The sequence below is a fragment of the Heloderma suspectum genome, chromosome 7, assembly GCF_057233095.1.
Source record: "Heloderma suspectum isolate Gila_16-S chromosome 7, 16-S_ref, whole genome shotgun sequence".
NCBI lineage: Eukaryota > Metazoa > Chordata > Lepidosauria > Squamata > Helodermatidae > Heloderma > Heloderma suspectum.
In genome coordinates this window covers 40616781-40644737 of record NC_139464.1, presented here as the reverse complement: position 1 = coordinate 40644737, position 27957 = coordinate 40616781, and the positions used below count along the sequence as shown (strand labels likewise).

At 45.8% G+C, this 27957-nt stretch overlaps 2 protein-coding genes across 4 annotated transcripts in view; both read left to right on the top strand.

The window, feature by feature from the left end:
* Positions 1 to 33: 33 nt before the first annotated feature.
* FOXRED2 (FAD dependent oxidoreductase domain containing 2) lies at positions 34 to 23847 on the top strand. Its single transcript, XM_084809727.1, has 8 exons — positions 34 to 639; positions 3406 to 3657; positions 6039 to 6305; positions 10217 to 10383; positions 11622 to 11787; positions 13530 to 13771; positions 16185 to 16355; positions 17614 to 23847. Exons 1-8 carry the CDS (start codon positions 113 to 115, stop codon positions 17874 to 17876), a joined length of 2055 nt encoding a protein of 684 aa, XP_084665853.1. The 5' UTR covers positions 34 to 112; the 3' UTR covers positions 17877 to 23847.
* A 3069-nt stretch (positions 23848 to 26916) lies between these two features.
* The window catches only part of TXN2 (thioredoxin 2), a 30037-nt gene continuing 28996 nt past the window's right edge, over positions 26917 to 27957 (top strand). For all 3 annotated transcript variants that reach the window (XR_014784282.1, XR_014784283.1, XM_084809725.1), the window contains exon 1: positions 26917 to 26960. The gene's annotated coding sequence lies outside the window, so the exon portion shown is untranslated. The remainder of the gene's footprint in view (positions 26961 to 27957) is intronic.

The following is a 27957-nucleotide window of genomic DNA, read 5'->3' as shown; positions in this document are numbered from 1 at the left end:
CTTGTCCAATATAGTTAAGCAATCTTGGAAGTTCTCAAATAAATGTATCCATATTTTTGCCTTCTCAGTTCTTAAACGTGTCTTGAACAGATTTAACCTCATTGCCACCGGTATGACGCCATTTCCTTCCAAATGTATGCAAGAACTTCTGCTAACCATCACCTTGTCTGTCGCCTCTTCCTGGTCTAGTGACTTTCTGTACCATGACTATTGTATTATTGGGGCTGGCCCCTCAGGCCTGCAGATGGCCTATTTCCTCCAACATGCAGGCAGGGACTACGTGGCCTTTGAACGTGGCCATGCACCAGGCCGTTTCTTTGCCTTGTATCCACGCCACCGCAAGCTGATTAGTGTCAACAAGCGTTATACAGGCAAATCCAACAGCGAGTTCAACCTTCGCCATGACTGGAACTCACTACTGAGCCACGATAGCCGACTGCTCTTTCGACACTACTCCCATGACTTTTTCCCTGATGCTGATGCTATGGTGCGTTACCTGGCAGATTTTGCTTCCATACTAGGCCTCCAGGTGCGCTACAACACATCCATCACTCGTGTGATGCTGGAAAAGGACACCAAGGCATGGAATGGCCATTATTTCATCCTTGCTGACCAGAATGCTCTGCTCTATAAATGCAGGTAAATAATGAAAAAACCCAGTTAGCCTATTAGAAAAGTGTCCAAATGTCACAGTTCCTGTTGGTTCTGATTGTGAAACAGCAATTTTCTAAAAAAACAAAACCACACCCTTTTTTGGTCATTGTCATAGTGTGTGGATTCTCAGACACTGGCCTTATTCACACATATCACTAACCCAAGGTGTGAGTTGTTGAATTCTGGATTGTCTTGTGAACACTAAAGTATGAACACTAGTGCTAGTAAATCATGGTTTGTCAACTGCGAACAACCCAGAAAGAGAACCCATGTTTTGTGGTTTGCACATAACAACAACCCAGAATATGGGGTGTCGCTTTACGCAGCCGTAATTTGTCTGCCAGATGATTGCACAAAGCACAGGCTGTTTTTTCAATTCCTGGTTTGTGTGATTCCCTTTTCCTTTGCCTGCTCCCTCGCTGTATCCCAAATGCTTTTGCGGCACTGTTGTACTGGCATGTAGAGCAGCTGGGGATTTTTACCACTCTTGGCCACTGCCTCTGTAGCCTGGCGAAACAACCCATGGTTCTGGGTTTTCATCTAACAACAACCCATAGTACAACCCACCAACAAACCATAGGTTCTCTTCCTGAGTAGTTTTGTGGCTAACAATCCATAGTCAACTTATCGTTTCCAGTTCATACGTAATGACAACCCAAAATTCAACGACCTATACTCAACCCGTACTCTGGATTGTTGTTACATGTGAACCAGGGACTTTTGAGTTGTTTAAACCATGGGTTGTCATTACATACTAACCTAGAACCATGGTTTGTTGTTTTGCCAGGCTACAGAGACAGCAGACAAGAGTAGTAAAAAAAAACCCAGCCACTCTACATGCCAGTAGCACTGCAAAAGCATTTGGGATACAAAAAGGGAGCAGGAAACAACCCAGGGACTGAGATTTGTTTGTTCAATTATCTGCCTGGGTAGGGCAATTATCCATGGTTTAGCATTATGTGCAAACTAGGCCAGAGTTATAGCGAGCTTCAGCATGACAAGAAAAAAAAATAGTTTGAGTTGTCACTTAGCTCTAAGTTAACAAAGGCAGACAAGTGAAAGTTCCGTGTGATGTGTCTGTTGCTGGGCTCTATGATTATCTTTTTATTCCGTGTGGGGGATCAAGATTTTAATTTCCCCACTACGTTAAAAATCCCCCAAAATGCAAAACTAGCATGTCAGAGGGAAGGTTCTAGGCCAGCTTTTTGCCTGACTTGCTAATTTTGCGTGTGTGTGTGTGTACATGTGTATACGCGCGCACACACACACATACATACATACACACACGCACACAAGGCTCTTTTCTTCTTTCCTGTGATGGAATAGTCAGACACTGGATACCTCACCTTCAGGGTGAAATGGTACAGCCCAGGAACAGATACGTCAGGTGGTTCCTCTGATCATTTTTTGATGTAAGGCCTGTTCTTATGCTACTGGGGCCATGTGATATTTGCCTGGCCTGGATGGTTCCTTCTTGCACATGTTTTACTGAAATGATTTGGGATCGAGCCCAGGGGTGTCCCCAGCTTCTAGATGGCCTTCCCAAGCTGTCACCCTCCAGGTGTTTTGGACCGCAACTCCCATAATTCCCAGCCAGCATGATCAGTTATGGGAATTATAGGAGTTGGAGTCCAACACATCTGGAGGGTGCCAGGTTGGGGCAGGCTGATAGTATTCAGAAGTATATTATATTAAGGTTCCATGTAGTTTATTATGGCTAAAAAGTGGGACCTGCAAGAAATGTTGTGCTGTGTCCTCACGTGCTAACAGGAGTACTGTTCAGGGGTCCTGCCAGCCAGACATGCCGTCTTTCAGGATACCATAAACCAAAAAGGGCTCAAGCAGGTCAATTCACTCTTGCAACCCCTTCCCCGTTTTTCCAGTTTTCTTTTCCAACTGACACTCCACATCCAGCGTCCTGCTGCTCCTGAAGGTGACTAAGCATGTTTAGATGTCATTGGGCTTTGGTGGGCAGAGCAGGGGGGCTGCCAGTCTCAGGGTGGTGTTTTGTTTTTTTAGGTTTTGTGCTTCTATGAAGCTGAGGTTCACCTGAGCTTGCTGATACTGTCTTGTTCCTCAGTGGCCCCATTTTGGCTTCTGTTGACACTCAACCACCTGAGTTTGCTGTTAGAGGGAATGCTGATAGCCACTGATAGATTCATCCTTGTCCAATCATGTTTTTTAAAGCCATTACCACATTTGTAAACTCTTACCACATCTCCCCTTTGTGTGTGTGTTTTTCAACTAAAAAGCCCCAAACATATAGCATTTCCCAACCCCCTGGTAGTTCTTGCTGCCCCTTTCTTCACCTTTTCCAGTTCTAGTTGCCCGCTTTGAGATGGAGTATCCAGAACTGTACAAGTATCCCCAGTGCAATCACAGTATAGATGTCTAGAAAAATGGGTTTTCAGTCCATTTCTAATCCATTTCCTAATAATTTCAGTACAGAGTTTGCCCTTTCTTTTCTTTTACTGTTATAATTTTTTTACTGCCTCTGCACATTGAGATGACATTTCAGTTAACTGTGGGTACTTGGCTACATCTGCTATTTTTTCTCACAAATTAAACTGTTAAGGGGGAATGGTAAAACTACCTTGAACTATCTGAAAACTGGCACAGAAGGTTCCACCTCAATAAGCCTCCGATTAGTGTTTCAAGTTTCTGTATAGCATGCAAATAGCTTCAGAAACTGCTCTTTTGACTTGCTGTGCATTTGGCAAGCCTGGCTGAAATCTTGACTATGTGTTGCAGTGTACTTTTGGTAGCCACGGGAACGTGGGTTCCCCACAAAGTGAACTTCCCTGGTTCAGAATATGTGGAGGGCTACGAATCTGTATCCATTGACCCAGAAGATTTCGTGGGCCAGTCTGTATTGATCCTGGGCCGGGGGAACTCTGCCTTCGAGACCGCAGAGAACATTTTGGGCGTCACCAATTTCGTACACATGGTGAGCCGCTCCCGGGTTCGCCTTTCTTGGGCCACTCACTATGTTGGAGATTTGAGGTAAGAGCCAATGTGTCAGTGTAAACGGAGTATTCAGTTTTTCCAGGGCTGTCACAAAAATTCTGAGACAAATGGCCACTACCTCCTTCATATAGGGCAGGGGTGCAGAACCTCTTTCAGCCTGAGGGCCAAATTCCATTTTGGAGAAGCTTTTGGGGGACACATTCCAGGGGTGGGTGGGGCCAAAGGCAAAATGAGTGGGGCCAAAACACAAAACATTCCAGCACAGGGTAGCTGAAAGTTCTTACTGTCAGTCACTAAGCTTTTGGAGAGGCATTTCAACTTTTTAGAAATGGGGAAAAAACTGCAAAAAAACAGGAATCGACCAAACGGTTGGTGGTTGAGGGAAAGGGGTTTGGCCAGGGGAAGGAGGTCTGGCCTTCTGGGGAACCCAGGAGGGTTGGATTGGGACTCCTGGCAGGCCAGGTATGGCCCCGGCCCTGAGGTTCTGTACCCTTGCTATAGGGATTTCTTACACAAGAATTAGAAATTATCTGGCTACTCAAACCTGCACAAGTTTTCAGGCACCAAGCCAAATAATGCCTAGCAACAATGCAGTCTGGCTACACGGTGCTTGGCAACCCCCTTGTTTTTGCAGTTCCAGGCAGCTAGCAAAAAAAAAAAGTTATGTTTCCGCATATGTGACTGGTGGGCTATGTTCACTCTTGCTGGGTCACAAGTTATGGAGGCCCGTTCTCCACAAAGGGCAGGCCAGGGTTCCTTGGGCTGCCTTCAACCATCATACATTTATGTTACTGTACCTAGGGAGAGCCATCTGGTCAATAAGCTTTGATTCTTTATAGAAAGTCAGTACAATATTTGTATTTAAGAAGACTTTTCATCACTACTGAGTTGAAGCCACTTTTTAGTGACTGCTAGTTATCTTTTTGTTAGTGTTTTCTGACTGATACTTTAATTGCTTGTTCTTCCTGTTGTTGTTGTTGTTGTTGTTGTTGCTGCTGCTGTTGTTGCTGTTGCTGCTGTTGCTGTTGTTGTTGTTGTTGTTGTTGTTGTTGTTATTATTATTATTATTATTATTATTATTATATCCTAGTTGTAAACATGGTGAAAATTAGCTGCCAGGATATTCACTATTCTGACAGGGAAGGCATTTTCATGTATGGGGAAAAAATTCTATATCAGCACTTGTGGCAACTGCATGCACAACTATTTCACTATGCCCCAAATCTAAAGGAAACTACAGAGCCATCCTGTACTCATATTACGCAGTGAGTGGGGCGTGAAGGGGATATGCCGCTGCTAAGCTAGTGGAACAGCCCCCATATCTAAAGTGTGTTTAGCGTAGTAAAAAAAACGTACAAGCAGAAAAGACAAAAATGGCCTAAAAATCACACACGCACGTGTGTGCCAGTGTCCCTGGAAACACTGCCAATGATGCTTAGACATGCTGCTCACTCACAGATACATCCAATAAACTCACGATAGTGGGGTCATTTCCCCAACACACACCCTGTATCACCACACACACAAGACAATGCCCCAGTGCCACACTCCATCAGCCCCAGTGGCAGAGTCAGCAAGAATTCTGCCAGTACCAGGACTGGAACTCACACTGTAGATGCTACAGGGCAGTACCCTAACCACCTAGCCAGATGAGCAGACAGGAATCAGACATATCATGGGGCATTTGTTGCTCCCCCCTGCAACTGTGCATAGGGGATGCAGGAAGAGCCCTATGAGGGTGGAACAGCTCACACTTTATATTCTGGAGGTCCGTGGTTCAAATCCAGGGTATAACTCCACACTAGGAAAAGAGTGGTTGGGCTTCCCACTCATGAGCCAATTGGTAGGAGTGTTGTGTGGACCAGTAAGTAGTCTGGCCCTGGTCACAAAGAACTAGTAGCCTGCCCGAAAGACTGAATACAAGGCCAAGTTGGGGTCTGAGCCTTAATACTCTAACAGAAACCTATTTCACAGAAGGCAAACTCTTTTTCTCTACCTGCCAACTCATTTCCCCCTGTCTCTCCCCATCCCTATTTCTCTCTCTCTCTGGCTCACCACCCATAGGTGGGCTGACACTCTCACTCACATATCTATCCTCCATCTATTCATACTTTGCTTTGAAGTAATCCCAGCTGCAGGTAAGAAAATGTATTTAGAAATATAAAAACAAAAAGTGGGAGGGGTAGCGCACCTTGGTGGGGGTCAGGGAAGGTGTCTGGGGGCACACTGATGCTCACGGGCACCACTTTGCCTACCCCTGCGCTAGAGAATCTCCGAGATCCATTCTGATTCTGTGATTCAGTCATTCTAGTTCAGTATTGTGGCAGTGGTATTTCCACGTCTGACATGCAGAGTGCTAACCCCCCTTCTGTCTTCTGAATGTGTGGCTCTTGTATTCCTAACTCCTCCTTCCTTAGGGCAATTAACAATGGCCTCCTGGACACATATCAGCTGAAGTCTCTGGATGGGCTTCTGGAGGGTGACTTGGAAGACCTGGTTCTTGTCAAAGATAGAAAAGGGAAGCTACACATTACTCTCCGTTTCTACCTGGAGAACAGCAATAGCAGTGACGCAGAATCCGTCACCCTCCCGCAGGATGAGCTGGACAACTTTGCCGCTCGGGCACCTTACGACCGTGCCATCCGCTGCCTGGGTTGGAAGTTTGACTTCTCCATTTTCAACAAGTAAGGCGGGACCAGCCCCAAAGTGAGTGTGAGAGAGCCTGAGAGAGAGAGAGAGAAATGTGCATGAATGCAAATGGTGTGGCTGAAAAGTTCTTAACCCAAAGGCCAAACTATGCCTGATGCTAAATGCTCCCATGTCTATTATTAAATAAACAAAAAAAAAACCCTGATGTGTTTTCTAATGATGCATTTAGTGTCCTTTGTAGCTGAGTCCATTGGAGAATGGTTTGGGCTTCAGCTGCAAACATTTCAGACACTCCCACGCTGTTGCCTCGTAGCCAGCAGAATCCATATAAACAGTAAGATGCTTAAGGCTGCAATCCTATACCCATTTTCCTTTGAGTAAGCTCCATTCAGCTCAGTGGGCCTTACTTCTGAGTAGACATGTATAGGATTGTGCTGCAAGTCTCATGTTGTATATAGCCATTTTGTGGTATCAGTCCCTTAATTCAAAGGAATAATTTATTTAATTCATGAACCATTTGCTCGTTTACTTATTCATTAAATCTAGCATTTCAGTTTTTATGAGGTGGTCTTCACTCACTGCCTGACTCACCATGATCTCCCCTGTGCCCCTGCCCAACTGCTACTCGTACTACAAGTTACTCTTCCTCCCACCACTGTCTGATTGGGTCCTGCAACAGAGAGAGGGAGACTTCTACTCAGCCTTGTTTAACTAGCTCTATGGCTAGAAGGGGAAATTAGAGACCCATGCATATCCTCCATAGTGCAGCTGTATATTAAATAGGATAGGGTAGCCTTCCCCAACCTGGTGTTCTTCAGATGTATTGGACTATAACTCCCATAATCCCCCAACCAGCCCAACACATCTGGAGGGCACCAGGTTGGTAAAGGATGGGATAGGACTATTGATGCTTCCCATGCTGACTGGGGGATTATGGGAGTTGTAGTCCAATGCATCTGGAAGGCATCATAAGAAGAAGAGTCATGCTAAATCAGACCAAAGGTCCATCTAGTCCAGCATTCTGTTCACCCGGTGGCCAACCAGCTGTTGACCAGGAACCTACAAGCAGGGCATGAGTACAACAGCACCTTCCCACCCATGTTCCCCAGCAACTTGTGTGCCAGAGGCTCATTGCCTCTGGTATTGGAGGTAGCACATAGCCATCAGGACTAGTAGCCATCGATAGCTTCTCCTCCATGAATTTGTCCAACCCCCTTTTAAAGCCATCCAAATTGGTGACCATCGCTACATCTAGGGCTGGAAGGAATAAATGAGAGTGCCTTGCATGCAATCATCGTATTACCACAGCCTTATGTAATGGAAGGGCACAGCTGTTGTGGCTATCCCTCAGCTCTGCCCCTCATGGCCATGACAACATGCCTGATTTGCCTGGAGGTCGTAGTGACTCGCCACAGGTGATCAGGCAAAATTACAAGCTTGGGTCAATCAGAAGCCGAAAAAGCAGCCCTGACTCTACTGCATCTCAACATAAGCAACCATGTAAATCTAAACACCTGAGACAATCAGGTTTATGTGAAAGTAGGGCTTACACACTGGCCTGATGATGCCTCTGTGTACTGAACTGAAAATGAGGCCCATTTATACATATGCTGCTGGCTACATCCACATGATCTGGTTCTGTGCCACATGAGGAGCAACTATAAAGAATCCTGCAGCTCAGGCAGAATTATGACCATAGGTCCTTTCTGCAATCCTGCAATGGAAGATGCACATGTGGCATGTGTTAAAGGGATCATATATGTGAACATATAAATATATATGAACATACCATACTGCCTTATACTGCTTATTGTTCCATCAATTCTTGGACGAGCATCAGGCTCTCCAGCCTCTCAGGGAGGGATCTTTTCAGGCCCTTTTAACTGGAGATCCTAGGGATTGATACTAGAACCATATGCCTGTGCTCTGCCACTGAGCTACGGTAGCCCCACCCCTACATACTTACATACATACATTTATTTACTAATTAATTAATTAATTAATTGCCAATCTGGCTGGTCACCCAGCCACTCTGGGCGATGTACAACAATAAAAACAGTTCAAAACAATAAAATTCAACATTAAAAACATCACATTTCTAAAATTACCCTAACCCACCCCAAATGCCTGCCTGAACAACCACGTTTTTAATGCGTAGTGGAAGCTCATTAAAGAGGGGGCATGACAGAGTTCCCTAGGGAGGGAGTTCCACAGAGTGCGGGCCATCACAGAGAAGGCTCTCTCCCTCATCCTCACCAGCCTAGCTATCCTGGCTGATGGGACAGAAAGGCCATCCAAGGCTGATCTTGTTGAGCGGCCTATCTGGTGTTGCTGGAGGCGCTCCTTGAGATAGGCTGGGCTGGAACCATATAGGGTTTTAAAGGTCACAACCGACACCTTGAATTTGGCCTGGAAAACAGCTGGTAACCAGTGCAGCTCCTTCAGCACTGGAGTGATGTGATCTCACCAGTGGCTGCCTTTAATCAGGCAAGCTGCCACGTTCTGTACCAGCTGCAGCTTCTGAACCATCTTTAAGGGTAACCCCACGTGGAACGCATTACAGTAGTCTAAACGAGAGGAGACCAGGGCATGTACTACCGATGGGAGCAGATAGTCGGGAAGAAAGGGGCGCAGTCGCTGTATCAGATGGAGTTGGTACAGCGCTGTCTGACTCACAGCTGACACCTGAGCCTCCATGGACAGCTGGGAGTCTAAGATGACCCCCAAGCTGCAGACCTGGTCTTTCAAGGGTAGCTGAACCCCATTCAACACCAGGGCAACATCCCCCAACCTCCTCTTGTCTCTCACCAAAAGTACCTCAGTCTTGTCAGGGTTCAGCTTCAGCTTATTCCTCCCCATCCAGCCACTCACCATCTCCAGACATTTGGACAGGGATTCTACGGCCAACCTTGGTGAAGATTTGAACGAGAGGTAGAGCTGCATGTCATCTGCATATTGATGACAGCACACCCCAAACCTCCTGATGATAGCCCCCAGCGGCTTCACATAGATGTTAAATAGCATCAGGGAGAGGATGGAACCCAGTGGCACCCCACAAGTGAGCGGCCACGGGTCCGAAACCTCCTCTCCCAGTGCTACCCTCTGGTACCTGCTGGAGAGGAAGGACTGGAACCACCATAATATGGTGTCTCCAATGCCCAACCCCTCCAGGCGGTCCAGGAGGATACCATGGTCAACGGTATCAAAAGCTGCTGTGAGGTCGAGGAGAACAAGGAAGGAACATTCGCCCCTATCCAGAGCCCTCCTCATATCATCCACCAAGGCGACCAAGGCTATTTCTGTCCCATGCCTAGGCCTGAAGCCTGACTGAAATGGGTCTAGATAATCGGCTTCTTCCAAGTGTGCTTCAACTGCATCGCCACCACCCGCTCAATCACCTTGCCCCAAAATGGCAGATTCGAGACTGGGCAAAAGTTGTTCAGAACTTAGGGATCCAAGGAGGGCTTTTTAAAAAGCGGTCGTATCACTGCCTCCTTGAGGGCTGATGGCATCACTCCCTCCTCAAGGGAGGCATATACCACCACCCTGATCCCCTCACCCAGCCTCTCTCTGCAGCTCATAATGAGCCAAGATGGGCAAGGATCAAGTAAGCAGGTGGTTGGCCTTACAGATGAAAGCACCTTGTCCACTTCATCAGAAGGAAGAAGCTGGAACCAATCCCACAAAACCGGTTTGCCACAGACCACCTCTTGCTCACTAACTGTATCCACAGCGCATGGAATAACTTTCCTAATCTGATCAATTTTATCCGCAAAGTGCCTTGCCAAGGCCTCACAGGAAGCCTTAGGATGCTCCAGCGGTTCTGGAGCAACTGGACCGACCAGGCTCTGGACCACTTGGAACAGCTTCCTGGGACAGCCAGCATTTGAGCTCTGATCCATTCTCAGCTTTGACTTGCTTCATTTGCCCTTTTTTTCCTACCCAGGTCTGTCGGACTGATACCAGGCAAAGGCAATAAGAAGAAATATCCTTTGATCAAGCCTAGCTATGAAGCCAAAACCACTCGGGGTCTTTTTGTTCTGGGCACTGCAAGCCACTCAGTTGACTACAGGAAATCTGCTGGAGGCTTTATTCATGGATTCCGATATACAGGTGAGCTTGGAGGTGTGATGCACAGGGTCTGTAGAAAGTGAATGTCAGCCAGCCCAGAAGTGAAGCTGCTCTGGTATTAGAGGCCTGGTTCATTCACAGTCTTTTCAAAATTATTTTTTGTGAATCAGCCTTCCCCAACCTGGTGCCCTCCAGATGTCTTGGACTACCACTCTCAGCATCCCCCTGATAGCCCTGGAGGGCACCAGGTTGGGGAAGGCTGTTGTAAGTGAATTAAACCATGTAACACATGTTGTTTGCAAAAGTTACCAACAACAGAAATGTAAGACATTTTGCAATAAATAAAGAGAACTAACATTTCATGATTAGCAGTACAGCATGAAATACCTATATTGTATATATCACAATTATGTCATCATTTGCAATAGTTAATAAATGGTAACCAACACATCTCAGAACTTTTCATTTTATTTCTCCCTTCCCCCATTTGTACAAATTCTGTTAATTTTGCCAATTTTGCAATTTTCCAAATCATTCCCAAATGCTCCTTAATTGTGGGAGTTACTAGAGTTTGTCATTTGGGATCGGCTAGAATTTCTGCTACTGATAAAAGACCTTTCTGGTATTACTGCAGAGATGGCCAGATTGTATGTGATATTCTGTTAATTCTGCCCAATTAGTGTTCATAGGTACAGGCTCAGAGACTGTGCCTGTAGCTTTAAGAGCTCTAGGGCAGCAAGGGAGAATGCACCAGCAGCACCACCCATGTTTTTCTTCTGCCTGCTGCAGGTGAACCTGTATCACAGGTGGGGAATCTCAGGCCTGCGGGGCAAATCTGGTCCTCTGGGGTTCCCCAAATGGCCCCACCCCCCTTTCCCCCAATCGCCAATTGTTTCATGGCTTCTGAGGTTTTGCACAGTTTTTTCCCTCATTCTAAAAGGTTGAAACGCCTCTCCTAAGGCTTAGAGCCTGGCAGGAAGAGCTTTCAGTATGCCACAATGTGCTGGTACTTTTGGAGTTTTTCCCCACCCCCTTTTCCCTTTGGCCCCGCCCCCACTGGAATGTGGCATCTAAGAGCTTCTCCAAAATTGAATTCAGCCCTCCAGCTGAAAGAGGTTTCCCACTCCTGCTATACCTGCATGCATTTTGGCTGTGTAGCCCATTATCTCTCCTGTTGCTCCTTATCAGTGGCCTTGCTGTATGATTCGATCTCTTAACTCAATACCATTACCCACATTTTAAAATTGTCTGCATCTTTCTTTCCTTCCTACCTCGTGCAGCTCGCATAGTGCATCGCTTATTAGAAGTCCGTCACCATGGAGTCCCCTGGCCATCTTCCAGCCACCCCATTATGCAGCTAACAAACGCGATTGTCAAGCGAGTGAATGAGGCGTCTGGCCTCTACCAGATGTTCAGTGTGCTTGCGGATGTCGTTCTGCTGAAAGAGTGAGTAATTATTTCCCCAGGCTCCTCTCTTTCAGAGACAGTGTCCCCTAGAAATATAGCCAGCAGAGAGGCAGTTCCTGTTGCGCTCCCTGCTGGCAGCCTTAGGACAATATAGTGTGGGGGAGATATAACGTTATGTCTTCCGGTCATTGTTTGTAATGTGTAGTCCCTGAAACTGTTCCTTGGGAAGTCTATGGTTAATGTGACTGTTTATTTTCTAGATTTATATACCATTTTATCTCGAGAATAGATTTCAGAGTGGCTTATGGTAAAATCTAATTAAAACAATAAAACAATCCAATTAAAAACTGAAATCAACAAAGAAGGCAAAAATAGCAACAAAAAGCAGCAGCAATTCACTAACCATAGGAACTATATCAACCAAAAGCACGCTGAAACAGAAAGGTCTCCAGAGGTTGGCAGAATACCAGAAGGGTTGGAGCTGAACGAAATATCTCATGAAACCGCATTCTGAAGCTCTGGAGCAGTGTTCAAGAAGGCCCTGCTTCTTGTGAAGGTCTCTGGCCTCTGAACGTGATGGAATGTGAAGCAAGGCACTTCAGCTGGTCTTAAGGTGCTTCCAGAAAGAGGGATGCTAGCACCTGTCAGTCAAAACAGATTGTGCAGCTATTCTCTCTTTTCCTCAGCGGGTTTTGATAGGTGCTAGAGGGCTTCCAGACAGAAGGCCCTGCTTCTTGTGAAGGTCTCTGGCCTCTGAACGTGATGGAATGTGAAGCAAGGCACTTCAGCTGGTCTTAAGGTGCTTCCAGAAAGAGGGATGCTAGCACCTATCAATCAAAAAGGATTGTGCTGCTATTCTCTGTCTTCCTCAACAGGTTTTCTGTTGTAAGAAAAAGGGTGGAAGAAGCAATGGGAAAACACAGGAGGGTTACAAATGGATGGTGTCATCATTTGGGACCCACCATGAAATTCCGTGAATGAGTCAGAGTGACTGCATGATAAAAGCTTTGTCTGGAAGCACCCTTAAACTATGGGAACCCAGACTGTATAGGGCTTTATAGGACTAAGATGGCACTTTGAACATGCTGATAGCCAGAGTAGCTGTTTCACAACTGGTGAAATATGATCATGCCAATGCATACCTGACTCTACTCAGGAGACCGCATTCTGCACCAGCTGCAATTTTCAAGCCATCTTCATAGGAAGATAGGATGCTGCCTTATACCGAGTCAGACCATTGGTCCATCTACTTGGTATTCAGCTACTGGGTGGTATAAACGTTTAATTAATAATTACACTGGCTGGCAGCAGCTCTCCAGAGTTTCAGACAAGGCTCTTTTCCAGCCCAACTTGAAGATGCCGGGGATTGAACTTAGGACCTTTTGCATGAAAAGCATGTGCTTTACCACTGAACTACAGACCTTCCCCATAGGCAGCCCCACATAGTACACATTACAACAGTCTACCCTTGAGGTCACTGAGGCATGGGTGGCAGCAGTCAGATCTGTCTTCAAGTGTTGGGTACAGAAAGCGTAGTAAAAGGCATCCCAGGACCCAGCTGTCACTTGACAATCAATAAAGCAGGATCCAGGACCGTTGCTGAGCTGTAACCCTAATAAATAAATAAACATGATCTTTCAGGGAGAGTGCAGCCCCACCTAAGCCTAGCCTTTCCAACCAGTTCATTGAGACACACACACACACACACACACACACACGGCTATCAACACTTCCACTTGATAGAGTTTTACATTTATTCTCTTTGTTCTGGTTGTGCCCAGGAATGCCACAGAGTTTGAGTATCTGGAGGAGTATCCAGTTGGAGTCCTGCAAGACCTGGAATGGCGCACAGGGAGAAAAGTTCAGAATGGGCTCTTTGTTGTCATGATGGAGTATGGGAAGAACTTCTCTGGGCCTGACAAGGACGTTTTCTATTATAACCGTGCAGTGGGAGAAGCACAGCACGCTTGGCAGTCCAACTTCCTGCATCCTGTCATTTATTATTACAAGCGACTCCCCACTGGTAAGTGAAGGGGTTCTCATTTCCTCCCCCCACCAATTACTGCCTTTCATAGTTGTGCCTCTGTGACCATTGAAATTGAACTTGTGGGGCCCTTTGGCTCCTTGAAGGTGTTGTCCACAGGAGTGATGGACAAGCCAAGAGTGTGATCTTTAATCAGAAGAAGCCGCTAGCATTTCACCCTTTAACTTCAATGCAGCCTGCAGTGCCTAGGAGCGTGTTGGTGCTGGTAGATAAGGCTCAGGTAGCTAGCATTGATGCTGAGAATACACGGGGCAGCCTTGGCTCTGAGGAGTTGTATCTTAAGAGAGGAAGTCTCTCCCACTTCTTTCTGTCTGTTTAGATAGTGTTTGATTCACTAAGGGTACAATCCTATGCATGTTTAGACAGAAATAAGTCCCACAACTCCCAGCATGCCCCAGCCCTAAGAGAATCAAATTTGTTCAGCCATTCCTGTTATCGAATTTTATCTTCTAGGCAGGGTGTTGAACCTCAGGCCCATGAGCCAAGCATGACCCTCCTGGGGTCACAATCTAGCCCTCCAGCGTTCCCCAGAGGGCTACGCTACCTTCCCCTTCCCCCCACCATTGTTTGGGGGTTTCCTGGCTTTTGTGCAGATTTTCCCCATTGTAAAAGGTTGAAGTGTCTCTCCTAAGGCTTTGCTACTGGCATAAGAGCTTCAAGCTAAAATATGCTGGTCTTTTTGACCCCGCCTCTTTTGCCTTTGGCCCTGCCCACCCCTGGAATGCGGCCCCTGAGAGCTTCTCCAAAATCGAATTTGGCCGTCAGGCTGAAAGAGGTTCAACACCCCAGTTCTAGGGCATTGAAGGTTTTTTAACTGGAAGGTAAGTCATCAAATGCAAACCATAATTCTAGGTTGACTCCAGGTTTTTGGAGTGATGGAGGTAAGATGCCCTCTCGCTCCCTGAGTAGACCCAGCTCCTCCTAATTGCTGCTGCTGCCTGTTCACTTGCCCTGTCCCTCTGGGCCCAGTCTGCACCACTGGCCAGAGGGAGAGGAGGGCAAGGCAAGCGGAGGCTGCTGTTCCTTCTCCTCTGGTCCTTTCCCTGCTCGCTTGCATGAAGAGGGCAGGTGAACAGCTTACAGCACCAAAGCGGAGCAGCAGCAAACTCCTCTGGTCCTGCTGTAATTCTCAGTGAGATTTATTGTTATATATGGCAGCAGGGTTTTACCCTTAAAAGTGGCCTGAAAATAACTTTAAATAATACATAAGTGAGCTCTCAAAGTGATTTGAATGTTAACACAGAGCTTCTAACAAATCTGTTAATGCAGGACAGAGAATAGTTGAAAACAGGCTTTGGCAAAAATAAACGTGTGTGTGTGTATGTACAATTCTAGGCCTGCTTCTCCCTATCCCAGGGATTTGGGACAAGTGACAAAATGTTGATTATTCCCCCATATTCCTCCCTATCCCTAGTCACCAAAAGCCAGATAAATAAAAAACATCCTGCACTGCTTCCAGCACATTCAGAACCACTAGCTTTGGTTAGTCTCCAAAGGAAAGAGGAACATGCAATAAAATCTCCAATTATAAATATTACAAAATAAAATACTATTTTAGGAGAGCTTTCTGGTGGTAAGAGCACTGATGTTTGATCTTAGGGCAATAATAAAACTGCTTCTGTTTTTAGAATTGTTAGTGGTACTAATCTGTCATCTGTGGCATGATGTCTCAATATCCTCATATATTGGGTGGGGAGTTAGCCTTGCTGGCAATGAGGAATGGAGGGTTTGCTATTTTAGTTTAAGGGAGAAAGGGGAGATGTGTCTCCATCATTTGAAAAGGGAAGCACACAGACTTGAAATCACTTCTTAAAAAACAAAGCTAGGTGGAGGAGAAAAGGTTCTCAGAATAGCAGGTAAACAAGAGCGGATATCCTGTGTAACTCTTTCTTTTGCTTGCGTTTAAGGCAGGGGTGGGGCAGCTGCTGTCTTCCAGATCTTGTTGGACTCCATCATCCCTGACCATTGGCCATGGTGGCTGGGGCTGATGGGGGTTGAAGTCCAGCAGCATCTTGAGAGCTGCAGCTTCCATCACCCATTTTAAGAGCTTCGTAAGTGCCTCTTGTGCTGGAGCGGTACAGCTGAGGAGACCTCAGAAGTTTCTAGGAGAGGAATCTCATTTTCTCAGTAATGAAATACTGCCGTTGTGTCCTAGAAAAATGTGGTTTCCTGCAAATTTGTGTGTAGCCTAGCACTTCGTAGATTATTTTATTGTATTATTTATCTATGTTATTCTTATTTTAATTGTTTTGTTTTTTTAATAAAAGGGACCGGAGTTGGACAAGTAAATCACATTAGCTACCAGTCCATTCTTCCTCTTTTGCCGATTACCTTCGGTCTTTATCCTGGATATATTTTCTGGGGGTTTTTTCTCTGACTTCCCTCCCAACAGAACATGAAATGAGACTTTGTCCACCAGACTGGCCCTTGCCCCGGCCAGATGCTATCCATCACATTGTGGAGGACTTCCTGACAGACTGGACTGCTACAAATGCCCACATCCTGCCACTGAGACGTTTCTTGGAGAATTGCCTGGGAACTGACCTGCGCAGATTCTATGCAGGTAACCTGGGGGCAGGCTGGAAACCAGTGAGTAGGGAACAGAGGCCAGCAAACAAGCCAGTTAACAGTTGAGGTCTCTTTGGCTTAAGAATGTCAAATGAAGGTAGACCGTTATCACTTGGACACACACCACTCAGCGTGGCCTCATCTCTTGATTTGCACTGCAACCCCAGGAAAGTGGTAGCACCCCAAAAAGATTGCTAGTGCTCTGGCCACCAACTGAAATGAACTTTGTGTAAACAGAAACATCGTTGGAGTAGAATGGTCATGCTATGCAGCGACCTGGTTGAACTGGTTATGAGAGCTTCATGGAACCAGAGCTCTGTGAGTTCATGGCAAGGGCTCTGAATGCCCTGTACTTAAAGACAAATCAACCCACCCCATCCCCACCTACACACTAAATTCTGGACTAAAGAAAAAGTGAATTCTGCAAGATGTGCAAACGTGCATGCTTGTAATGCACATAAGCCCTATGCAAGTATTCAGCCTGCTGATGCAAGTGTTAAAAGTGTAGTGGGGCCGTGCATGCAAGCCCCACCCTCAACGTTCCTATGCACCCAATTCCTCTAAAGACCACGTATTTAGCACTAAGGTCTGAAGTGGGCTCATAAGCATGTTCAGCTGAACATGCTTACATACCTTCCCACAATCAGGAATCCTGAGAAGGCACTTAGTGCAAAGGTCTTTCGTAGAGCCTGTGCTCCAGGGGTCATTGCAGCTTGTGTGTGCTCCCAACCCTGCTACACAGTTTTAGCACCCACGTGTGCAGGCAAACACACACACACACACACACACTTTTCATAAGTTATTTTGGTGCTGTTGCTACTCATAGGGAGGAGCAAAGAGCTGCCTCCAAGGCAGCAAAGCTATGGCTCTAATTTCTGGCAAGGAGTTAGGGTTGAATTCCTGAAACCTCCAGGTAGGGCCGGGAAAACACCCCTGTCTGAAATCCTAGAGAGCCGCTGCCAATCAGTACAGACCAGTCTTTCCCAGCCCAGTGCTCTCCAGATGTTTTGGACTGCACTTCAGCTCCCAGCATTCCTGACCATTGGCCATGTTGGCAGGGACTGATGGGAGTTGAAGTCCAAAACATCTGGAGGGCAGCAGGTTGGGGAAGGCTGATCTAGCTGAATATTGTGTACACCAGAAATTAATACTACTAGTTTCTTGGATTCTCAATGTCAGACCAGTTTTTTCTTTTATTTTAAAAGTTCATGTATACTGTAACTTACAGCATTTTTTCCCTCTTTTGTGTATAGAGTCCTGCTTCATGTTTGCCCTCACTCGCCGGAAGCTGCCTCCCTTCTGCCAGCAGGGATACATGAGAATGCAGGGGCTCATGGGTAACGAGAGACTTAGGCGTCATGGGGTAGAAGCAGGGCTGCTTGAGGACTATGCTGCTGTGGACTCCCCAAATGAACGGGAGGGTGGCAATATTCTGTCACATGGCCAGCTGTTGGAGGATCACGTGATACCAAATCCCCAACTGCAGCATCTCATAAGCACCAAGGATGAACTTTAGCCTTCCCTCTGATGGTCTCACAATCCACATGGCTTGTGGTCGTGATAGCATGACACAGAACTGCAAAGGGCCTCCAACTTCCATGATGCAGACTTGGGCTCTTACCCACTCTTTTATAGGGACCATGACTTGCCAAAGACTTGTGTAGATCTGTTGTTATTTATGGAGAACTGAGGGCTTTTACAGGATTAGTGAGGGCTGACACCAGATAATGTTGAGGCAAGCTTTTGCTCCTGTCACTGTTGTTGCCTGCTGATGGTGATGCATTTCTCTAATATGGACCAGTCTCTGGTTTATCACAAGGGAGAAAAAGGGACACACAGGTAACTTGCCATGGATTTTTGACTTCATGTTTTGTGTTGATCCACAAGAGAAGTCATTGGTCATAGATGCTGTGCGTACTGTGTTCTTGCATATACTTGCAGATTTGTATGTGCATGAATTTACCACCAACTTGGTGGAACTGACTCGATGAGAAATTAATGGGATGCTGTTAATGTCCAGAGCAAGGAAATTTTATGCATTGTTTACAAGAGAGAGAAGAGGGATGTCTCAAGTGTTTGTAAAAATGAACAGCTAAGCCTGATTCCCTTTGCACCAGGTCTGTCAAAATGTACCATTACTGTGGTCATTAGCTTGTTCTATGGAACTGGTATTCTTGTGTGCCAGCTTGCCCCTTTCAAGAAGGAGAGTTCCTGTTTCCTTAACGCAGTGACCTGGTTTGCACAACACGACAGCCCACCGTGACTTAATTTACCCGTAGGGCTGTTGTGCTGTGCCGAGTGCCTGCGGGCACTATTTTTACATGGCGCCTGTGGCTTGTTGTGTCATTTGAACCCAGGCATCAGGGGTTGTTTGAGGGTTAGACAACCCGCAAATAACCTAAAACAAGCCATGGGTTATTTGAGGCTTGTCTAACACTCAAATAACCCCTGCCACCTGGGTTCACAGGACAAGCCATGGCAAACCAGATGCCTGTGAGTACCATGCAGAAATGGAGCTCACAGGTGCCTGGCATGATGCAACAACCCCTGCGGGTAAATTAAGTCATGGTGGGCTGTCATGGTATGCTAACCAGGTCACTACCCTGTTTGCACTATGCCCCCTTAGAAAGCTTCCTTAACTCAGTTCAGTCAGATGAAATTGTATTTCCTATTATAATTGTATTTTTAATATTGTTTTTATTTTTTTTACGCTAAGAGCAGATAGTTTTTCCTATCTGCCCTCTATTGCACTCCTACTTCTGGTGCACACATTTCTCTGTCTTTTGGCTAGTTGGGAGAAAGAAACTGGAAGGTGTACACTCTCATCTCTTACCTATATTCCTGTCCTCTTTCACATCTGGAAAGAATGGCCTTTATACCCTTTTCCTTCTGCACTTGTGCTTCCTAGATGACACCTTTATAGCAGTTGATGTCCCCCCCTCCCAAAAGCAAGGATAAAAATTTAGCTCCCTGCAAATACCTAAACCTTCTCTCTCCCCTACCATTTGCTCTTAAAAGTGGGACTGAAAGGGGGTCTCTGGTGGAATCATGCTGCAGCAAATTATCGGTTCACGTGGACCGATAGGGCTGATGCAGTCCGTGAAGAAGAGAGGGCCCACAGCACAATGGTAGAACACATGTTGTGCATGCAGAAGATTGCAGGTTCAGTCTCTGCCGCTGTCAGATAAAACATTCTCAAGTAGCAGGATAGTCTGAGATCTTGGAGGGACATGGCCAGCCGGAGTAGACCAGCCCTCCTCAACCTGTGGCCATGCTGGCTGGGGTTGACAGGAGTTGTAGTCCAACACATCTGGAGGGCACATAGACCAGTGGCCTGATGTAAATGGAAGCTTTCTGTGTTAATATTAATGAAGTCTAGGAGTTTCTGTGAGCCAAGAACCCCTCTAAAAAGGGATGTTCCAAAGAGGCTGTACTTAGCAGTAGGGATGTACAAACCCCACAGTTTCTGGTCCGGGGGTGGGGGGTCCACAGTGGGGAAATCCAGGCCACTTGGTGCCCCACAAATTTTCCTGGAGCCTTACCGCATCCGTTGGATTTCACAGGGCGGCTCTCCTTTATTCTAAACAGAATAAATTCTTAAGAATCCAGCCTTATTTGAATCTGCAGCAGATTTCTCCACCATCCCTACTTACCAGGCAGCTTCTAACACTTGCCATGTCCTTAGCACTTTGGAGCCTCCTTCATCAATCTGGAGCATGTGGAGATCATACAAATCTTTCATATAGGAAGATTTGAATTCCTTGTCTACAAGGACAGAAGGAGATGCACTACATGTAATCTTATACTCTCTCCTCTTTTACTCCTGTAATTACTCCAAATAAGCTATTGACTATGTGTGTTGCCTTTAACTGTGGTGGATTTATTTTTTCTAAATTGCTGTAAAAAGGCCTTCCTTCCTTCACCTTTCAGCTGATCATTTTCCACATGTGTCTTAAGGTAACACATGTAGTATTTTCTATGTTCATTTTTATCAGTCACAGTACCACTGGTGATATAAACACGCACAGTAGCACCTCTAATGCTGGATCCACAAGCAAATTAGCTCCCAGTCTTGTCCCTACCTCTTTGCATCATCTAGTTCATCTACTCTCTTTTTTTACTGGTGTATATGCATATGTGTATCCATCCCTTATCTTACACAGAACAAAAATGGAAAATCTCCTCCAGGGATAGGGGAGGGGAAGAGTTGGTGATGTCACAAACATTAGCCAGTATATACCCATCACTGCCATAACAGCATCAGCATCAGAGAAGGAATTTGCTTTGTCCAGCTCAACCTGCCACAGACTTGCAGAACTGTTTTTCCCCCATAGCTTTGTTGTTGTTTATTCGCTCACTCGCTTCCGACTTTCATGACTTCATGGACCAGCGCACGCCAGAGCTTCCTGTCGGCCGTTGCCACCCCCAGCTCCCCCAAGGTCAAGTCTGTCACCTCCAGAAAATCATCCATCCATCTTGCCCTTGGTCGGCCCCTCTTTCTTTTGCCTTCCACTTTCCCTAGCATCAGCATCTTCTCCAGGGTATCCTGTCTTCTCATTATGTGGCCAAAGTACTTCAGTTTTGCCTTTAATATCATTCCCTCAAGTGAGCAGTCTGGCTTTATTTGCTGGAGTATGGACTGGTTTGATCTTCTTGCAGTCCAGGGCACTCTCAGAATTTTCCTCCAGCACCACAGTTCAAAAGCATCTATCTTCCTTCGCTCAGCCTTCCTTATGGTCCAGCTCTCGCAGCCATAGGTTACTACAGGGAATACCATTGCTTTCACTATGCGGACTTTTGTTGTCAGTGTGATGTCTCTGCTCTTCACTATTTTATCAAGATCTGTCATTGCTCTCCTCCCAAGAAGTAAACATCTTCTGATTTCCTGGCTGCAGTCAGCATCTGCAGTAATCTTTGCACCTAGAAAGACAAAGTCTGTCACTGCCTCCACATTTTCTCCCTCTATTTGCCAGTTATCAATCAAGCTGGTTGACATAATCTTGGGGTTTTTTTAGGTTTAACTGCAAGCGAGCTTTTGCACTTTCTTCTTTCACCTTCATCATGAGGTTCCTCAGCTCCTCCTCGCTTTCAGCCATCAAAGTGGTATCATCTGAATATCTGAGATTGTTAATGTTTCTTCCAGCTTTTTTAACTCCAGCCTTGGCTTCATCAAGCTCAGCACATCACATGATGTGTTCTGCGTACAGATTGAATAGGTAGGGTGAAAGTATACAGCCCTGCCGTACTCCTTTCCCAATCTTAAACCAGTCCGTTGTTCTGTGGTCTGTTCTTACCGTTGCTACTTGGTCGTTATACAGATTCCTCAGGAGGCAGACAAGATGACTTGGTATCCCCATACCACCAAGAACGTGCCACAATTTGTGATGATCCACACAGTCAAAGGCTTTAGAATAGTCAATAAAACAGAAATAGATGTTTTTCTGAAACTCCCTGGCTTTCTCCATTATACAGCAGATATTGGCAATTTGGTCTCTAGTTCCTCTGCCTTTTCGAAACCCAGCTTGTACATCTGGCAATTCTTGTTCCATGAATTGCTGGAGTCTACCTTGCAAGATCTTGAGCATTACCTTGCTGGCATGTGAAATAAGTGCCACTGTTCGATAGTTTGAACATTCTTTGGTGCTTCCCTTTTTTGGTATGGGGATATAAGTTTATCTTTTCCAATCTGTTGGCCATTCTTGTGTTTTCCAAATTTGCTGGCATATGGCATACATCACCTTGACAGCATCATCTTGCAAGATTTTAAACAGTTCAGCTGGGATACAGTCATCTCCTGCCGCCTTGTTATTAGCAATGCTTCTTAAGGCCCATTCAACCTCACTCTTCAGGATGTCTGGCTCTAGCTCACTGACCATACTGTCAAATCTATCCCCATTATTATTATCCTTCCTATACAGATCTTCCGTATATTCTTGCCACCTTTTCTTGATCTCTTCTGCTTCTGTTAGGTCCTTGCCATCTTTGTTTTTGATCATACCCAGTTTTGCCTGGAATTTACCTCCGATGTTTCTACTTTTCTGGAAGAGGTGTCTTGTCCTTCCTATTCTATTATCTTCTTCCGCTTCCGCGCATTGCTTGTTTAAAAATAATTCCTTATCTCTTCTGGCTAACCTCTGGAATTTTGCATTTAATTGGGCATATCTCCCCCTATCACTGTTGCCTTTTGCTTTCCTTCTTTCTTGGGCTGCTTCCAGTGTCTCAGCAGACAGCCATCTTGCCTTCTTGGTTTTCTTTTTCTTGGGGACGTTTTTTGTTGCCACCTCCTGAACAATGTTGCGAACTTCTGTCCATAGTTCTTCCGGGACCCTATCTACTATATCTAGTCCCTTAAATCTATTCTTCACCTCCACAGCATATTCATTAGGAATATTACTGAGCTCATTTCTAACTGATCTGTGGGTCTTCCCTATTCTCTTTAGTCTGATTCTAAATTGTGCAATAAGTTCGTGATCTGAACTACAATCAGCTCCAGGTCTTGTTTTTACCAACTGCATAGATGTCCGCCACCTTTGGCTACAAAGGATGTAGTCAATCTGATTTCGGTGTCGACTGTCTGGTGAAGTCCATGTATAAAGTCGTCTCTTAGGTTGTTGGAAGAGAGTGTTTGTTATGCATAGTGAGTTGTCTTGGCAAAATTCTATCAGCCTATGTCCTGCTTCATTTTGTTCTCCCAGACCATGCTTGCCTGTAATTCCAGGTGTCGTTTGACTACCCACCTTAGCATTCCAGTCTCCTGTAATGAAAATAACATCTTTGTTTGGCGTACTATCCAGTAGGTGCTGCAGATCCTCATAGAACTCATCTACTTCTGCTTCTTCATAGCTTGCCCCAGTGTTTTTAGGATAGTAAGGACTATCAAGCTGCCTCCGTTACTCTTACCATACGTTACATCTGTCTCCATTCTTAACTAGGAATCAGTCTTCATTGTCCAGATTTTGCTGCTATTTCCTAAAATAGATGTGATCAATACAGCTGATAGCGTAAGTGGAATTAATTCTGGCCTGGTTCAACAGAGAAGAGCTAAGGAAGCCACAGTTTCAGCATGGCTGATGCTCAAATTAATATAAATGTATCACTGCTTTTAAGTGCTGGGGCTGGATTCTGCAAAATCTTTGGTTTACTGGGCAAAGCCAGAGTTCCCAAATATAGGATTATGCAAAGCCTTCTTCGGAAGTTTGGGCTGTGCTGCTCCACAGACCAAGATACTAACTTGCCATTTGTCAAGCTAGCATCTGCTCAAGTAGTTCAACATTACATTGATCTTTCGTCTGTGCCCGTATTGTATGGAAGACCCCTGGGCTGCTGCAGTCTTTCTTTGGTCAAACTTCATTTTTTCAGAACAGCATTTTTATTAACTTATTTTCAAGTATCTATCATGATCAAATGGATAAGTATTGTAATGTTGTATTGAAAATATGTTTTGTATGATTGTATTATTTGGGTGAACTTTAAAAAAAATGTTTTCAAGTCTCAACAGCAGGAGTGGTATTTGCCCTTGCTCAGCTATTGAATGAAAAGTACCTTATCAATGGAAACCTTCTAGTATCTTGTGGTAGGTTATTTCCTGAGCCCGTAAAAGAAAAGGCACAGGTAATCTTTGTTCAGCACAGAGGGCCACACAGGAAAAACAAAATATAATGAGCTGGGGAGGGTCATTTCATGTTTTTCACAAATTATTAATACACAGTTTTGAACTTGATGGACAACCCTGTGGCACTGTGAGCCTCAAATGATCAGATTGGCCCTAAAATTGTAATACGGGTTTTAGAATCTGAAAAACCTTTAAACATTTATTTATTTATTTATTTATTTATTTATTGCATTTATATCCCGCCTTTTTCCCTCTTGCAAGGAACCCAAGGCGGCTTACATGATCCTCCTCCTCTCCCTTTTATCCTCACAACAACAACCCTGTGAGGTAGGTTGGGCTGAGAGTCTGTGACTGGCCCAAAGTCACCCAGTGAGCTTCCATGGCTGAGTGGGGACTAGAACCCAGATTTCTTGGCTCCCAGTCCAACACTCTAGCCACTACGCCACACTGGCTCTCTAAAGATAAACATAGATTATGTTTGCCTTTTCATTATTTATTTAAAAGCACAGCCCTCTACTTTGTTTGTAGAACCATAAGGTCTAGAAGCCTTGTTCTGTTTTGCTTTCTAAAAGGAAGCATCTCAAATGCTAAACCAGACTCTACAGCTCAGCAAATGTTCTTGGAGAAACACTAGTACCTACCTTTGAATTTGAGGGTGCCTTATGTGACACTGTGGCAGTAAACAACAACAACCCCTCTCCCAGTTGGCAGCTCAACAGTGTAACAAAAAGGCAAATGAAACCCTCTTCCACTTTCTCTTACTACAGGAGCATAAACCTCAGCATGCAATGCTGCAGAGCAGCAGCACAGAATTGGACTGTATGGGACTTTAGGAAACCCAAGTACCTGATACTTTGCAAAGTTAAGTGACTCTAGGGCCAATGAAATCAATGGGCTTCAGTCAAACCTAACCCTGCATAGGCCCAGACTGCAAGGGCTGCCTGTTGTCTGAAATAGGAATATTTTGAAATAAGCCACATTACTTAACAAGTTCTAATCTTAGAAAGGTGGCAGCTGCTTGCACCGTAATGAAGCAGTGGCCTGCTAGTGCATGCCTCCTGCTAACATAACCAGGTTATGTGGGAAACTATTCCCCTTGTGGAATGGGAGGGATGTTTCCCATCTTACTGTTCAGCAAGTACTCTGAATTGTGTGCAGTAGATGCATACTGTATCACAACATATGCCTGTCAATTCACCCAGTGAGGACTCCAAACACTCAGTAGCCACAGAATGTTGCATCTGTTGGCGGGGGGGGGGGGACCCTGAAAAACAGGAGGGGTAGAGAATATCCTGCTTGAGCTCCTTGTAGCTTACAGTATACTGGAGGACATCGTGGCTATCTAGCACAAACTCTGAAAAAAAAAATACTCCTAGGTCAAGATGGAATAAAATCCACAGCTGAGTTCTGTGTTCAAATCGCTAACTTGGGTTAGATTTCCCAGCACCTACCTAGAAGAATGCAGTCTACAGAACTACTCTGATTGCTGGAGCTAACGTTTCTGCTTGATTCTACCTGACAATTTTGGAGCTTTGACATTGTACCTTTCTTTTTTGCCGTTGTTTTGCTTCTTTTAATTGCTTATTAAATTACTTCAATTACTTCTAATGGTTGCTTTACTGCTATTGCAACCTGCTTTGCATTAGGCTTGCAAAGCAGTACTGCAAATATTCTAAGTAATTACATTTTTGTAAAGTGTGAGCTTGACCAAAAAAGGATGCTGTCAAGCGAACTGGGATATAGAGCCCTGAAACAAAATTAAGGGCGCAATCCTAGAATCATAGAATGGTAGGGTTGGAAGGGGCCTGCAAGACCATCGAGTCCAACCCCCTGCTAAGTGCAGGAATCCAAGTCAGAGCATCCCCGACAGAGGGCTGTCCAGCCTCATCTTGAATGCCTCCAGTGTGGGAGAGCTCACCACCTCGCTAGGTAATTGGCTCCATTGTCGTATTGCTCTAACCGCCAGGAAGTTTTTCCTGATGTTCAGCCGGAATCTGGCTTCCTGTAACTTGAGCCCATTATTCTTTGTCCTGCACTCTGGGATGATCGAGAAGAGATCCTGGCCTTCCTCTCTGTGACAACCTTTCAAGGACTTGAAGAGCGCTATCATATCTCCCCTCGGTCTTCTCTTCTCAAGGCTAAACATGCCCACTTCTTTCAGTCTCTCCTTGTAGGGCTTTGTTTCCAGTCCCCTGATCATCTTTGTTGACCTCCTCTGAACCCTCTCCCATTTGTCTGCATCCTTCTTAAAGCGTGGTGTCCAGAACTGGACACAGTACTCCAGATGAGGCCTAACCAGTGCTGAGTAGAGGGGAACTAGTCCTTCCCGGGATTTGGAAGCTATGCTTCTATTAATGCAGCCCAAAAGAGCACTGGCCTTTTTTGCAGCCACATCACATTGTTGGCTCATATTCAGCTTGTGATTGACAGCAATTCCAAGATCCTTCTCGCTTGTACTGTTGTTGAGCCACGTATCCTGCGCATGTTTAGACTGCTAAAGTCCTATAACTCCCAGCATTCCCCAAGCTAGGATGGGGAATGCTGGGAGTTGTAAGAATTCTGCCTGAACAGGGCAGTGCTGCGCCCTCAAGACAGCCCGGGAACCCATCGCTCGACCCGCCCTCAAAGGCACATCCTGTGGACTCCGACGCTGGTCCCGGAGCGGGTGGGAGCAGCGCAGGGATACGAGCTCGCTATTGGCGCAATAGGCCTTTGTAGCGGGGTCAGAACTTTCCAGCAGCCAATCCGCGCCTAGGCTGGGGGAAAGAAGCTACTCGGCGCTCGGAACGACTTCATAAACCAATAAGCACGCAGAATACGCTTATTCTGCCCGGCTTAGCCAACCGACTCCCAGAGTTCGCGGGGACTTCCTTCCGCTAGCCAATCATTTTTTTTTTAAGGTGCGTCTCTCCTGCCAATAAGCTGCCGGTGTAGTTCAGCCTTTGGATTCCGCGGCGTGTCGGCGTGAGGCTTCAGGGGGCGCGGAAGGTGAGGGGGTCGGGGCGAGGCCGGGGGTCGTCAGTCAGCCCCTGCTCAGCAGGTGGGGCTGGCGATGCAGGTTCCTCATGCGAAGCGTATTATTACGCAGGGGCGGGCGGAAGCGGAGGAGCCGCTGGCACAAGAGAGCAGGGTTCGAGTGGGACGCTAAGGAGCCCTGCGCGGCTTGAGAGAAGGCAAGCGGGGCTCCGCTGCAAAGCGGGGCTCACTTCGCCGGGTAATCCGCTGCAATGCCAGATGAGAGCACCTCTGAGCATGTGCAGGGTGCCATTTCCTCATCCCCGGATAACTGCAAACCGCGTGTCCCGGGTGACGGGAAGAAGGGCTCCCCAGATCAGAGCTGCAGGCTCGGAGAGTAGATTTTGAGGTTCATTTCTTCCTCTTCTAGAAATTGAGTTTAAAAATAAGACGAGCCGCAGTGTAGAAGGAGCGCTCGCCGCCAACTCATTTTGTGGGAGGGCTCCTGTGCGTTTACCAGTTACCCTTATCCATCGAAGTTTAGCAGGTGGAACTTTTCTCATCGTTTCTCCCCTCCATGCCAGAAGAAGTGTTTCGTCATTTCAGTTTTGCTTTGGCAAAGGAGCTTTGATAGGGGAAAAAAGTTGGCAAGATTAGGTAGAAAACAAGGTGGCTGGAGGGTAGCAAGGGCAAAACTAAAGGTTAGGGCTATATACCCTTCAACTATATTTAGTTGTGTATAGAGCCTTTTACAATATAAATGTGCGTGCGTGCATGAAGAATATTTACCTAATGCTAAAGTCGAACTACAGCTTTTTTGGATAAAACAGTGTTGTTTGCCTTCCTTAAAAAAAACCCTTGCTATTTATTTTGGTAGTAAGATTTACTAAATCTTGAAAACTGCCATGTTTTGAAAGTAAAATGTTGCATTAAAATGTGGACTACTACACTTGCATGCAAAAACACCTTTGGAATTTTAGGAAAGCACATTTTGAAGCAAATACTTTAAAAAGGTGGTTAGGAGAGTGTG